Source organism: Onychostoma macrolepis, chromosome 01, assembly GCF_012432095.1.
Source record: "Onychostoma macrolepis isolate SWU-2019 chromosome 01, ASM1243209v1, whole genome shotgun sequence".
Taxonomy (NCBI): Eukaryota; Metazoa; Chordata; class Actinopteri; order Cypriniformes; family Cyprinidae; genus Onychostoma; species Onychostoma macrolepis.
The window spans coordinates 33,179,734-33,195,701 of NC_081155.1; the positions used below are offsets into that span (position 1 = coordinate 33,179,734).

Consider the following 15,968-nt stretch of genomic DNA (forward strand, 5'->3'; position numbering starts at 1 on the left):
TAATTATTCATGTCTACTTGATAAATCGATAAAGCTTTGTAGGTAATATTTGGCTAATAAAATATTTTAGCATAAAGTTTTTTAAATTGTAAAAAACCAAATCTACGCCTCAGGAAATTGGCAATAAATTTGTATAAATTACTTAACTATCAAGTCCAATTACATTTAATTGCTTAAAAATAATTTTACCAAATTTTAAATCAGCATTTTTCAACTCAGGATCTCTTAAATGCACATTTGGGCAGATGCCATCTTGACTTTCTGAAACCACAACCTTTTTTTTTGTTTTTTTATTTTATTTATACAAAACCAGTTTGCAAAGATTTAAAAGACAAAATGTCAACCTAGAAACAAACATACTGAAATACAGCATACAGAAAGAGAAAACGGGAGACACAGGATTAAAAAGCAGCATAGCAATTACACACCATAATGTCAATTAATAATGTAGAGAAAATTTGAGGGTATAACAGCATTTTAAAATAGGCAATGGAAAGAGGTGATTTACAGAGCAATTCCACATGCATTAGCTTTTAGTGCTAACAATTTTAAATATACCATTTCATTTTCTCAACTGAAAGTAATAAAAGCTTAATATATCCGGGTTCTATCAATAGAACAAGTGTGTTTAGCTGGCCAGTATCTGTCGCTGACGTTTGTCCCTGGCTTTCTCCTGAGTGCGCTGAGCCAAAACCTTTCCCTCATGTGTTTGAGCTGTCCGGGTGACCATGGAGATGCCATCCACAAATTTGGTCTTGAAGAGCACGTTTGCATTGGTGAACATTCCATCTTTTAGAGACACCACAACAAACTGCAACGAATACGAAAAAAACCCAAACATTAGATGTTTCTGTTGTGATCAAAATCTGTTACTGACAAACTCGAAAACTGACATATACTCAAAAACAAATGTCAAAATGAATTATGTGCATTACCTGTGAGTGTGTAAAGTGTGTTCTCAGCATCTGTCCGATGTTTTGTGTGTGTGAGAGATCAAGAGCAGCATCCACTTCATCCAGGATGTAAATGGGAGCGGGTTTGAACAACAACATAGCTAAAATCAGAGAAAGCGCCACCAGAGACCTGAAACGTGCATAAAGGCATCAGATGGTCAATGGAGAGCACATGTACAGGGAAATATGTAGTAACCAGTCCACAGTCTTATGCTCTAATGGATCTGTGGCCAAGAAATGTTGACTTGGAAAGCCATAACCAAAATGGTTATTGATTTTAGGAAAGAGCGATATGCCACTTTTAGCAAAAGAGTTGGCAAAAGCTGACCTTTGACCCCCGCTTAGCTCTGTCAGGTTCTCTTTCCAGGTGTTCCCTAGAGCCACTTTAAACTCTAACCCATCCAGGACACCGCACCCTTCAGGAGGAGCCAAACGAGCATTTGCCCCAGGCAACAAGGTGGAGAATATGGAGCCAAAATCCTTATTCACCTGCAATCACACACATTTTACTGAACCAGAGATGCATCATGAGTGTTTGATCTTTTTCTTACTGATTGTAATTGTAAAAAATGAATGGGTCATGGGTGGTTTATTTTACCTTCTGCCACGCCACATTGAGAGCCTCATTCTTCTTCTGGTCCAACTCTTCAATTGTTTCCAGGATTTTGGCTTTATCATTCTCAACAATTCTCTTTTTCTTCTTCAGATCATTGTACTGAAAGAAGACAAACAGTGTTATTACATTTTACAAATAATAACAACAATAAATAATTTCTGATAGAAATTGCTATTATCATTACCAACAAGTAAGTAAATAAAGATAATACCACTAATAATTAAATATTAAAGTAGAAACCGATCTAAATCAGATGGTCATTCAAAATTTTGGGGTCAGTCAATAATATTTAAGTGACTGTAAACACATTTGTAAAACTACAAAATAATTCTATTTAATACAAATGCTGTTCTTTTGAACTGTCTATTAAACAGAATTCTAAAAAACAAACAAACATATTATACTATAAGGATCGTGTGACACTGACGAATGGAAAAATGGCTTCTGAAAATTCAGCTTTGCATTTCAAACTAAATATAGAATTCAGTTATTTAAAATTGTAATAATATTTCAGAATATTACTTTTTACTCTATTTATGATTGAATAAATGCAACTTTGGTGAGCTTAAGAGGCTTCTTTTAAAAACATCAACAAAAAAATCTAACCAAAAACTTTTTGAAAGGTATTGTATATACAAGATATAGCCTTACAGAGACAGCAGTAATAAAATAGAAAAGAAAAAAAGAATAGCATTTTAGCGTTTTGAGGGCATTTAATTTACCGTATTACTTCCTGGTTTTAGATAAACCAGCTCAGTCATTTCTGGTCAAGTGTACTGTAGCGTATGGGAGCACTATGAAGGTAAGATGTTGATTATCGAGAATACCATTTCGATGTCATTTAAGAGATTAGACTAACTGCCTAAACACTTACGATAATTCTGTTTATTTGTCAGCATTTAAAATGTATAGTTATGTGTCTGGGTACTTTTGGGATTACCAGACTCTAGCACATATAAAATGAGCTTCACCGGAAGATTACGAGCTGGCTTATCTTTATCTGGAAGTTCTAAATAGCGCTCCGTGCATATGGCCAATTGTCCAGAAAAATGTCAAAAGCAAAAAAATTTAATAATTTCTTTCTTTTGATTTTGAAGTGCAATAGGACCCAGGAAATAGAACCCATGAACTCAAGCTTCCCAAGATTAACCAAGCTTTTTTATTCTCATGTAATAACATCTTTAACAGCACTGTCACTAAAGAGGTCAAAGAGCATACCCTTTCCTCAGCCTCACTGAGCATGTTCATGGCCCTGCGGTTGACATTTCTCTCCAGCTTGTCTTTAGTCTCCTCGAGTCTCTTCAGCCTCTGTCCAGCCTCTTTGGGATTGTTGGTCTTAAAGTCATAGGCAGTGTTGGGCTGGCCGAAGAGATGCTTCTCAGAGGAGATCCAGTCATTTTCAGCTAACATGCGGGCCACCTAAACAAACGCAAACATTAGATAGTCTAATCTACAATGCTCTAGTCTCTAAGGATCTCACTAACTTCCTCTGACCTTGGCAGTGGCATCAGCGCTGTCTTTCTTGTGTTTGCTGATGTTGTGCTCCAGCTCTTTAATTTTGAGCTGAGCATCATTGTTCTGCTCCCGGAGGCGGTTTGCTTCTCCAGTCTTTCCTTTAATCTCTCTCTCCTGTCCCAGAATCACCTCCTTTTGCTGGGACAGATTCTCCTGTGCAGCACGCACTGCTTCCTAAATACACACAGAGTGACAGTTAACATTTATGGCACTAAAGGCATCACATTTAAAGGGACAGTCCACCCAAAAACTACAATTGCGTCATTTACTCACTTTCACGGCATTCCAAAACTGTATGACTTTTTGTTCTGAGAAACATAAGATAGTTTTTAGTTTTGGTTCCGACTGACTTCCATTGTCAATGGGAACCAGAACTGTTTTATTTCCCAACATCTTGTGTGTTTTACAGAAAAAAACAGTCATAAAGGTTTGGAATGACAGGACAGTAAAAAGGAAACAGAATGTTCATTTTTAAGGTATATTCTGTACCTTATTGGCCAAAACCTCAGTGGTCATGGTGTCAATCTGCTCCTGTATGGCTTTGAGAGCTTCATCTACAGCCTGAATCTGCTGCTCATATCCAGCCTGTTCTCTTTTCAGCTCCTCCAACTCCAGAGCTACTGCATCTGCCTCCTAGAGAAAGAAAGAGAGAGGTGGTTTAAAAACAACAAGTGCTCAGCTTCTAGCTGTTGTGATGTGACACAACCAGTATAGACACAGTGTAATGTTGTCAGTCTGGAGCCTGATACGTGTCGTAGTAATGGGAAAGTACCTGCTGTTTCTCTTTCAGTCTCTTGTTGTAGGCATCTGCTTTGCTCTTGGCCTGGTTGAGTTTCTGCTGGGCTGCTTTCAGTTCTTTCTCTCTCTCTGCCTCTGCGTTCTTCATCTTGTTCTCCAGAACTTTGTACTTCTCTTCTGCCTTCTTCTGAACCTCCTTTGTCTTCTGCAGAGTTTCCTCGCACTCCTCTAAAGAAACAGAACACCCTGATAGTTAAAGACCAGCAAAACCAGCAATAACCCATATTGTGTAGTCATGTGTGTGCCTCTTATACAGAGAGCCAACAACATTTTGCCAAAGAGTGGTATTTGTGTGTACCGATGGTCTTGCGCAGGTTCTCCAGCTCCTCTTGTTGCTTGTGGAAGGAGCTCTGCTGAAGTTTGGTCTCCAGGATCCGAGCCTCTTCAGTCTTCAGGTCCATCTGCTGCTTCAGCTGACGATATCTGAAAGAGAGCAGCAACATTTCTGTCTTCTGCCTTGTGCTTTTGTTCTGATTGGTCAGTGAGGATTTTGAGAAGTTGTATTTTGGACAGAGACTCACTTCTCAGCTGTTCCCTTGAGGCTGCTGAGCTCAGACTCTACTGCGGTGAGTTCTGCCTCTTTAGCCCTCAGACTGTCCTGAATGTCCTTCACCTCAGCCAGTTTAGACAGGACAGAGGCTGTCTGAGCACGTGCACCTACACACACATACACAGGTAACAGTTATTAGAGAACACAATGTTCTACTGTCCCTTGTAAATGTATTTAGACCATAAACTCATCTGTCTTCTGGATAAGGAGCCCACAGGTATCATTATTCAGATTGTAAATTGTGGTCCACCAATATGGGTTTTCAGTGGCTAATGCTGATGGTGAGAACTAGAGATTGGGGGGCCAGTATAAAGGTGATACACGCAGTACAATTAAATGATAGCAAAGATGTAGCTATGGTTCCTGTAGCTCAAACAGCAAATGGGTCGATTCCCAGGGTATGCATGAATTGGCAAATAGTGTAATAAAGCATTTGCCAAACGCATGTTATATAAATGTAAATCTGCACAAATCAGCTGAATCTGCAAAATAATGAGCTCTAAATCTTAAAGCCTTGATTGCTCTGCAAAATATTTGTGGAGATTAAGTACTACAAACAGCAAATTTAATTCTGATGGGTTAATCTCTCAAAACCCATCATGAACAGGTCATATTCAGTGTTGTTAATGTTAACTAAAACTGGTCAAATCAACTGGTAACTAAGTGAAATAAGCTGACATTTCAAAGTAATAATAATTATTATTATTATGAAGATAAATATTATAAAAGTATTACAATTATATTAAAATAGCACTTTAAAAAATAACACATAGTAAAAAAGGGAAAAAAAAATTTCTTATGAGAATTTAGGAGAAAGGATTCTCTACATATATATTATATAAGTATTTTTATATTATATTATAAAGATTTTTCCCCCTCACAATTTGTCCAACATTCTCATTAAAACATTATTTGTTACATATCAATCAGAATTTAATAAAAAAACTGATTTTGGTGAAACTACACCCCAGAACAAATAGTCAGAGCTGTAATCTAGTCAACAGAGAACTGATAATAGGCCTGAATACTTTTGTGAGGCTCTATATCTTGTGCAGTTATAAACACATACAAACCTCCGGTCAACGTTCCCTGAGGATCAAACACGTCTCCTCCCAGCGTAACAGTTTTGGTGCTTACACCTTTGTCAAAGGCAACTTTTTTTGCATTGTCCAAACTGTCACAGACTAGCGTAGTTCCAAAAACATACTCCATGGCCTTCCTCAGCTCTGATTCATAACCAACCAACGACAGAGCGGTTTGCACGTTATCTGGCCCAACCTGCAACACAAAATATGTGTATCCTTTGTTTAAATAAAATTCCACTGAGAATAAAAGAAATCATAATCAAATCAACAACAGCTCATTAGCAGAATTCTCACCAAGTTTTTGGCAGTGCGCACTACATTGTCATTGAGGGTACGTGCTGAGATTTTGTTCAGAGGAATGATGGTGTATCTGCGTTTCAGTTCACCCTTTTCCAGAAGCTTTTTCCCAGTAACCTGCAAACAGGCAAGTTTAAAACCAAAACAAAAGTTTGAGGACACCTGTGTGTTTCATAAAGTAAAACTCACCTCATTGTCTACCACTACGTTATAGAGTCGACCACCAGCAACCACCTCCAGAGCTGTAGCGTTTGACACATCAGTCACAGTGAAAAGATTTGCCACCAAACCCTTCACCTTACTGCGGTCCCAATTCTTCTCTGGGTCCCTACATACACACAGTACCAATGGAGTCAATGAATGAATGATGAACCACAAATAAGAAATGAGTCTAAATGAAAACGACTTGCATGTTCTCACATGTACTCGAAGCGCAGGTTGGGGAACTGGCCCATGAGGGACTCGTAGGTTTCTCTGAGCTGACTGACATCCCGTGAACACTGCCTCTTCTGCTCCAACAGATGCTCCTCTCGTCCATCTGAACACACAAGTCAGTCTTCTTTAAAAAAAAAGTGTTTTAATTTAATGTCTTAAAGACTAATATGCTAGTTTAATTCTGTATTAAGCTTTAAAATTTTACAATTCACATTTTTAGGCTTCAATTAACTGCACCTAATTCAACCACAACCACATTCAAAATGTATTCAGTACCTTCATAGTTGAGTTTCTTCATTTCAGCCTGTAGCTTTTCTATGCATTTCTTCACAGCCTCAAATGTGTCTTGGTCTTTTTTGTAGCCACTGTCCATCTTCTTGACCTGAGCCTGCTTAGTCTTCAGCTCCTGCTGAGCGTGTTTCAGTTTCATCTGAGCCTAAGAGACAGAACAGAGACATATACAATCAGTCTTCAAAAATTTTTTTTTTTTTTAATTAATACTTTTATATAAAAAGGATGCATTAAACTGCTCAAGTGACAGTAAAGACATTTATAATGTTACAAAGGACTTTTATTTCAAATTAATTCTGTTCTTTTGAAACTGCTATTCAAAAAAGACAGTTTCTACAAAATATTAAACAACAACTGTTTTAAACACTGATAATAATGAGCAATGTTTCTTGAGCACCAAATCAGTATATTAGAATGATTTCTTAAGAATCAAGTAATGGCTGAAGACTGGAGTAATTGTAAATTGTAACAAAGATACAATTTATAACAACAATTTAAATTATTTATAACAATTGTTTCTAAACAAATAAATAGAGCCTTGGTAGGCATTAAAATCATTTTCAAAAATATATATAAAAATAATAATCTTTACTACCTCAAAATTTTGAATGGTAGCGTATTTTTAACCCATAATAATCAAAGTTGCTGGGCATAGTTTTGAAACGTTATTGATCTGAGTAATAACACAGTATGGACAGTGAACACCATTTTTAAAAAATATACATTGGACAAACAATCCTACACCACTGTGATTACTGGACTTATTAAAAGATGTTAGAGGTCAAAAAGGTCACCTGTTTGGCCTCTGTCTCAGCTTTACTCATGTCATTCTTGCAGGTCATCATCTGGCCACTAAGTGTGGCTTCAGCTCCATCTTCATTGGCAGAGAGACCAGCTGACACTGCCTTAAAATGCTGTTGAGCCGCCTCCAGCGCTTCTGCATCCTTCTGCCCTTCCTCCTGCACAGCCTTCAGCCGATCCATAGCCTTGACAACCTCCACTTCTTTAGCTGACATCATCTTCTTATCCTAGTTCAAATAGAGTTAGCATTTAAATCATTTATTTATGATTGTAAATAAATGATTAATTTATGTCAAATTCATTCATTCATTTATGAAAAGACAAATTGATTTCTTGAAACATAATAAATCACAATACTTTAAAACCCTACAGGAATATTTTTCTTTAAATGATATGATTTATATTAAAGTTTAATGAATTTGTGTATTAAATCTATTTGTAACTGTATTGCAAGCTTTTAAAAATAAAAGTTGTTTTTATTCCTGTTATACCTCCTCCATGTTTTTGACCAGCTCTTTTCTCTTCTTGGTCTCATCTTTCAGATTTTGCTTCTTCAGGTCCAGAGCGCTTTGGGCCTTTGTGTCCACTCTCTGGGCTTCAGACAAGGTCTCTTCCAGAGTCTTCAAAACCCCCCCAACCTCCTAGAGAGACAGACACAGAAATGAGACATGCTAATGGAATACAACAGGAGACAGAAATATTCAATCAATCAACCGCACACTTTTCCAACAGGTATCAATTTGCATCATAAAAAATTCAAAAATCTTTTCCCGTACAAAGACTTTAATACTTTTGCCAGTCCATTACCCACCATTCCACTCTCTATTATAGACCTTCAGTCTCCACAGGACAAGTACGCAATTACCACCCTGTTCAGGTAAAAGAAACTCTGCCTATTTAAATCAGAGGTCGCCACACCATTTAACAGACTGCGGTCCAATTATGGACCTTAAATGTGTTCCAACAGGACCACAAGTCATTTCTAATAAATTAGAGGCAGTCTTTTTCTGCACACAGAACAGTTAGGCCATCTTCACACTGAAAAAGCTACCCAGTGGATTCAGCTGAAGTAACACATCATGATAAGACCACAAGAAAAATAACTGGAGGAAAACTATTACTAACCATTTGTTGATTCTCATGCAAAGCTGACAAAAGATTTCAAGTTTAAGTTTAAAGTGGCCTTTTTAGACCAAAAAACAACAACAATTATTTACATAAATTAACATCTTGACAGATTACATTTCACCTGAATAAAAGAAATATAAGTTACAATAACTATTTTTACTTTTTGTATTTATAGTAATACTAGATTACGGTTACAACTCAAGTGCAGCCTTTAATGTTTACATTTGCGAATGTCATTACGTAAATATACAATCCTGTACAAAAGTTGGTTAAATTAGATTTATTTTATGTTAAAAGTAGTAGTCTTTTATGCTCACCAAGACTGCATTTATGTTATCAAAAACACAGTTAAAAACTGGAGATGTCAATAATATTATTATAATAATAAAAAAAAGTTTTCCAGTTTAATCAATCTATCTGAACCCAAACTTTTGAACATCTGTTTAAATATCTTGTGGCTTGCATTTCACATTTATACATTATACTGTGCTTTTGACGTGCACATTAAATTTTTAATGTAGGCAGTTGCAAAGCACTTGACAAAAAAAATTGGAAACTATTACAGCAAGAAACAATTAAAAACTAATTAAGTAGCCCTCAAAGGCTGAAACTGCCCTATGAATGTTACCAACAAATACACTATTGTTCCCTGCCTGTCTGCTCTGCTGCTTACCTTGTCCCTCCTGCGCTCCAGCTCCTGTATCTCCGCGCTTAGCTCCTTCACTTTGGCCTCGTTCTGCTTCATGTTCTCCTGCAGCTTTGCGATAGAGCTCTGCATCTCCTGCAGGTCTTCAGTTGACTTCAGCTTGGTCTCCTCGGCGCACACAAACAGGTACGCCACATACAGTCGACTCAAGTGCTCGATCTCACGCATGAGCTTCTGGTACTCAAGGTAGGACGCACGTTCCTGAGGAGAAGCAAGGGAGATGTATAGGATGTGACAAAGATGATAAGTATATATTGTATAAGTCATATATGTATTTGGTCCACAGTAAGGAACTGACGCTGTTAGAAAACCTAAAAGAAAAACAAAATGCTGTTCACAGCTGCACATAAAGAACCAGTGGCACACAATAATGTATAGCCTCTATAATACATGATTTATTATTAATTGACAACTTCATTATTTATATAAAAAATGTGTAAATAAATAATACATGATTTTCTAATATCATGAATCTAATGTACACATATACAATAAATTATAAATAAGCTATTTATTTCTTTATTTTAAACACATACCTCCTTCAGTTTCTCCATAGCAGGGGTGATCTCCTCATCCAGGATCTGTTTCACACAAAAACCTCCGTAAGATGAAATTGCTGGTTGATCCAATTGTTGGGTGATTTAAATAAAAAAGTAATAATGAAATAAATGTACGTACAGTCTGAATCTCTTTTAGCTTGGCATCTTTCTTCTCAATAGTTTTCTGAGCACTGATCTTCTTGCATTCATACATCCTGGTACCTGCTGCTTCCTCAATCATGGCCAGAATCTGCGAATAAAAACAGTGCAATTATTTAAAATTTCACAGAAAAAAAACAAAAACATGGCCTTGCATCAATAACACTGAATGTTTGTGTCATTTCTTCCATCAGTAAAGAGCAAATCAACTGGAAGCTTTATTACTACAATCAAAATGTGAGTGGATGACAACCAAGTATATTCAAATGACAAACATCTCACCTCAGGAGGCTTCATGTTTAAGACCTTGGTGATTCTTCCCTAAAATAAACATACAATTGGAGTGATTGAGAATGTGAACAATAACTTCAACTGACACAAACGCTTAACTGTCTAAACAAATCTAAAAAGGAGTTGATAAAAAAAAAAACAACAACATGAACATCAAAATGAACCCTATTTACTTGTCATGCATTTATGACAACAAACAAACTGTAACATTACACAAGTTAAATAAGTTGCAAACCGCTGTTCACATTCATTTTAAAATGAAAGTGCTGTTGTTAAGAATGAATATCCAATACTTTTATAAAAAAATCTTAAATCAGTGTATTATGGAGGTTTACCTGCATGATAAGAAAGTGAGGGTTGTTAACATTCAAGCCAACTGAACAAAACAGATCCTGGACTCGCAGGTTGTTTGCATTCACACCGTTGATAAGGTACTTGTTGCGTCCACCTATGACCACCTGCACAACAAACGATAAAATCACAAGCGGTGTAACTCACTCTTTGATGCGAGCTATTAGCCATCGATGAGAATGGAGCAGACCCTGATCTCAAGGTGAATACCTGTCGCGTTATGGTAATCTCATCATGTGTCTCAAACCCCAGTGGACTCTGTTTCTTGTTGGAGTTGTCAAAGGTGATGGACACAGTTGCTTTGGTGATCCCAGCCAGACCATTTTTGTACACCAGATCTTGGAGATTAGTGGCACGAACCTACAAGGTTTGACAAACCAAAACAAGCAGCTTTTAAACTCTGCAACCCACTCATGCTCTGTATCCATATTAGACTGAAAACATCTATTCTGATTAAAGTTTTATGTATTCATTAATTTTTTGCATGTTGTTGTTGTTATGCAAGTGATTTATAAAACAGAACAACTGATAATTGTTTTGTTTATTAAATAAGCAAAAACAATTAAACGAAACAAACAAACAAACAAACAAACCGCTGCCAGATGTAGACAAATGGCTACGTGTATATGATATTTCACGTATTAAAACTGACCTGTGATAGGTTGGAAATCCCCAGCAGAAAGCAGATGGAATCCAGTATATTTGACTTTCCACTGCCGTTCAGTCCGGTGATGGCGTTAAAAAACGGATCAAATCCGTTAATCTCCGTCCTTTCGGCGTAGGACTTGAAGCCCTCTAGTACAATAGACTTTATGTACATTGCGATAAACCACCGTATGCGTAAAATAAAATAAAACCGCTATTAGCTGCTATATTTTTCGTGATAACAACCTCAAAAGAACTTCAGCGTAGCTTTCAGCTCAACCATCCAAACTTGAAATTTGGCGCCAGGCGCGTTTCCGCTAACGCCGTTATGACCAGATTTAAGTTACTAGTTAAACTACAAACAAATAAATCCACTCGAATCAGGCATATATTTAGACAAAATTATAGTTTATTTTGCAAGCATTCATGTTCATTACAAACAAGGCATTGCCATAGGAAGTGAAATTAATTTATTCTATTGATTCAGGCGACTTTTTAGCCACCCCATTGATGGACCCAAAACATTGAAGCGTGTATGACGTCAGCACGGCGGTTTGGCTCAAGTGTCATTATTTGTGCATTAAGTTCAAAAGGAATGTAGTGTGGTGCACATTTAACCTGTTACATAATATTATCATAATATTTTATTACTCGACTCAATGGAACAATTGATTCTGGCCGGTCGTGGCATTCTATTTTTGTGTAATGACCGGTAAACTGTATTTGCTGGATAGTTGTGCCTGTTCTGTTATCACGAGCTCAGTTTCTTTTTACGAAATAAAAACGTTTAATCCCAAATTGAAGTATTTTATCACCATTTAATAAGTAGCTGTATATTTCGCCGTACATATGATATTAAACTGCCTACTTAATACCTCACAAGATGCAAATCCTTTAGTACCAAGAATAGTATGCATGCAAACGATTAAAGTAAAAATGTCTTGTACACAGTTACAAATATTTTGCCAATTTTCCATATGTTTAATTTGTTAAAGTTGGGGCTTAAATATTGTACTCATGTTGTGCAATGTCAGTATTTTATTCAGTAACATGTAAAGCACACTGCAAAATAAAAGAGAAAACATTAGATTTATCACCAGATGACAAGATTCTTAAAACAGTGCATGCTGTAATATTCACAAGTTTGTCTCACAGTTTCGCTTTTTGAAATGATTAAATACATTAGTATAGCTTACTTAATGAATAAGCTAAAACACATGCAAAACATGTCACACCATTTATAACACTTTTAAATAAATACAAATATTCAAGTCACAGCATTACACATCAGAAACACTCTTTTGTGTTGCATTTGCACAAGCACAAATTGGATTTCACCACACCGTGGAGTTATGTTACAGTTACTGTAGGTCTAAGTGCTCAAAGCATGGCTAAGTGCTCAAAACACAAAGCATGGTCTTTGTACACTCCCTAAGGGTATTATAGATTACACTGAAATGAACTTTTTATTGTCAACATCAAGAGTTGAGGTTTTAGGACCAGGTCAAAAGAAATTCCTCGAATGAGAACATTAATCAAAATGTCTCTATGCCAGAGGCACAGGACACAAGGAAAGACACACCAGATTAAAAGCATAGAAGCAGATCTGTGCAAGGACAATACAGTCACCACGATCTGTATACACTGCAGTGGGCTGAATGTACGTCCAGTCATAGTTCTTAAGTTTTAGTGCCGTGTGGTGATACTTCTTGCTCAGGGACAGCAGACAGCGGGCCAGTGTGTATTTCGCAGCACAGCTCACTGCTCTGATGGACCGCACCGTGTCGAAATGCATCAAGAAACAGGGATCATCCTAACACAGCAGAGATATGCAAACTAAACATCATCCAATAAAAACTAAGAGATTCTACTTCCCATTATATTTAGTGCTGTCAACCGATTAATCGCATCCAAAATAAAAAATTTTGTTTACAAACTATATGTATGTATGTGAACTGTGTTTATTTATCATGTATATATAAATGCACACACACATATTTTGTATATATTTTGATTATATAGTATATATTTATATTATTATATATAAATATATTTCATATAGAAACATTTTTCTTAAATATATACATGCATGTGTTTGTATTTATATATACATAATAAATATACACAGTACACACTTTTATTTATTTAAAAACTTTTATTTTGGATGCGATTAATCGCGATTAATCGTTTGACAGCACTAATATTACAATTCATCAGCATCGTTAATATGAAGTCTACCTCAGATTTAGCCTTAAAATATGTTTTTTTTAAGCAGTTACTGTAAGTAGCATGTATAATTAAAAATTTTGAGGAGGATGAATGCTAAACTCAACTCACTGTATCTGCATCTCTACCATCCAGAATCAGCAGGTCTTCCAGGGCCCAAGTCTCTGTTCTTTCATAACTGTCCTCCAGCCCATATTTCTGCAGCTTATTGGTCCGTGAATGTTTAACTCTCCGACACAGGACAACTGAGATCTGAGCTTCTTTATCCTTAGATACTAAACACACATTGGTTTTGTATTTTTATTACACCCCTTCATCAAACCATATCAACCATAAAGCATATTTAGGTCCGTATTTTTTTTATTTAAAATTCTTCCTCCTTCACAAACAATATCTGACCCTGTCCCCAGATGAACTCACAGATTTTATTTTTTTATTTATTTATTTTTTTTTGAGAATTTTAGCATCTCATCCATTTTCTAAAATAATTTGGTCCATGTAACCTAAAACAATTGTGCAAAAAAAGTAGATTTTTCTTACTAGAAACGCAGAGAAAATGTCGCCCTTGCTTTTGCTCCTCTATTTCTATAAACTCCTCCAGCTTCTGTCCCTCCGATCTGAATAAGACTCTGTCCATCTCCTCCCTCAGCAGAGACGACATCTCAGGCAGAAAAAGAGAGAGAAAATTAATTTAAGTGTGAGAGAGAGCAAGAGCAGAGTGAGGGATAAAAATGCTTTCTTGAGATGGATCTGGTTTGCAGGGTTTATCACCCTCCCCTCTCTCTCATTCGCTCTCTCTCTCTCTTTCTCCCACTCTCACGCTCTCAGTTGACAGCTGAAACTGTATCATCCTTTTTCCATTTTCAAAATTTCAAAAGAGGTTTTACTTTATAAATTCAGTTACACTTTTTTAAACTTTCCTGAAAGAAAGACATTTTTTTTTCGGTCTTCAAAGGCTGTTTGAAATATCATTTTTGAAGCTTTTATATGGATGTGTCAGGAATCATCTATAAAAGAATAGTTCACTTAAAATCAGGTGATGCTAGAAGTAGATGAGTTTGTTTCTTCAAAACAGAGAAATTTAGCATTACGTCACTTGCTCACTAATGGATCAATATCACAATAATCCACAAGTAGTCCATTATCATGTTCATCATGTTTTTTGAAGTGAAAACAAATCAATCTACAAAATGTTTTCAAATCTTCAAACCATTAATAAAATAGAATAAGGCTAAAATATCTATTGGTTTCTCTCTATAGATAAAGTCATCCCACGAAGAAGAGAAATATGCACAGATCAAGCAACATTAACAAGGGGAAACTTATATTCTTAACAAATATGTCAGGTGATTTTGATGTTAGATGACAACAAGGAGTGTTATTATTCATGATGGACTCATATTTTGGCCAGAAGCAACAGCTCATAGTTATAAAACAACTTAATGATGGTTTTGTTTCTTACAAACACACACACAGCTTTTTGCCTCACCAGATGTTAACTGATGGACTGGAGTCCTGTTTATTATTTGAGGATTATTGTGATGTTTTTATCAGCTGTTTGTACTCATTCTTACGGCACCCATTCACTGCAGCGGATCCAAATCTGTTCCGATGAAGAAACAAACTCATCTACATTTACATTTTCAGCAAATTTTCATTTTTGGGTAAACTATTCCTTTAAATGTAATTTGTCTACTGTATGTGTTGCCACAAATCTTTTTACATAATTTTTTTCAATATTTCTTCAGAATAACATCACTCATGGTATATTAAAACAAAGTAATAGCCGAAAATATATTCTTGGACTATTGTAATATGCACTGGATTCAAAACCAAATAAACGAGAAAATTAGCAATGTTGTATCAATATTTGTCTTTATAAATCCTGCTTATAAATATACACATTAATATTTGAGCAGTTTCGCCCACCAAATAATATTTTATGCTTTTTTCACAATGATACAGTACTCCAACAAAACAAGCTTGAAATCATGTGTGGACACATATTCTTACCTCTTCTTTTCAAATCTGTTCTTTATTGAATTTTCTCCTCCCCTTTTTCTTAACCTACATGTGAATGCTTTTAAAGTTTTATAACCTGATCACGCGCACACACACACACACACACACACACACTCTAACAAACTCACTCCTGGTTTAGATGAGCCGTGTCTGACTGATTGTATTAAAGTGGCCTTGAGGGAAAATACATCATTAGTTATGAAAACACATTTCCCTCTTAAATCTCCATCATAAGAGGTGCAGTTAGAACCCATTATAATTATAATCTCTACAGGGATAGCCCACATATTGACTATGGCCCCATCAACCTACAAAGATTCAATATCCAACGGATCTACAGATGCATAATTTATAGTCACAAAACACGTTCATACAAACAAGTGTTCTGATTGCATCTGATAAAGACTTTTTGGTGGCCATAGAGGCCTTCTTGATATCCATCTGTGTTTTCAGAAGGCTAACAGATTAATCATGGACAAAATTCGGCTGTCTGAGAGCCTATACACTCAGGCACAATTTACCCAGTCCAAATAGAGGAAATGACCTACAGTATGCTTTTG

General features: G+C 36.1%; 2 protein-coding genes across 2 annotated transcripts; both read right to left on the minus strand.

Annotated features, from left to right (window-relative positions):
* Positions 1 to 275: 275 nt before the first annotated feature.
* smc2 (structural maintenance of chromosomes 2) lies at positions 276 to 11,476 on the minus strand. Its single transcript, XM_058792005.1, has 24 exons — positions 11,168 to 11,476; positions 10,726 to 10,875; positions 10,500 to 10,622; positions 10,156 to 10,194; positions 9,854 to 9,964; positions 9,712 to 9,756; positions 9,143 to 9,376; positions 7,833 to 7,982; positions 7,335 to 7,568; positions 6,526 to 6,685; positions 6,235 to 6,352; positions 6,004 to 6,142; positions 5,812 to 5,931; positions 5,506 to 5,710; positions 4,404 to 4,539; positions 4,181 to 4,305; positions 3,857 to 4,050; positions 3,574 to 3,717; positions 3,064 to 3,258; positions 2,788 to 2,988; positions 1,552 to 1,668; positions 1,282 to 1,442; positions 936 to 1,083; positions 276 to 811 (listed from the first exon to the last, which is right to left on the minus strand). The coding sequence occupies exons 1-24, from the start codon at positions 11,333 to 11,335 to the stop codon at positions 629 to 631; spliced, it is 3,600 nt and encodes a 1,199-aa protein (XP_058647988.1). The 5' UTR covers positions 11,336 to 11,476; the 3' UTR covers positions 276 to 628.
* A 1,080-nt stretch (positions 11,477 to 12,556) lies between these two features.
* exoc1l (exocyst complex component 1 like) lies at positions 12,557 to 14,047 on the minus strand. Its single transcript, XM_058791801.1, has 3 exons — positions 13,927 to 14,047; positions 13,498 to 13,661; positions 12,557 to 12,973 (listed from the first exon to the last, which is right to left on the minus strand). Exons 1-3 carry the CDS (start codon positions 14,045 to 14,047, stop codon positions 12,707 to 12,709), a joined length of 552 nt encoding a protein of 183 aa, XP_058647784.1. The 3' UTR covers positions 12,557 to 12,706.
* Between the last annotated feature and the right edge of the window lie 1,921 nt (positions 14,048 to 15,968).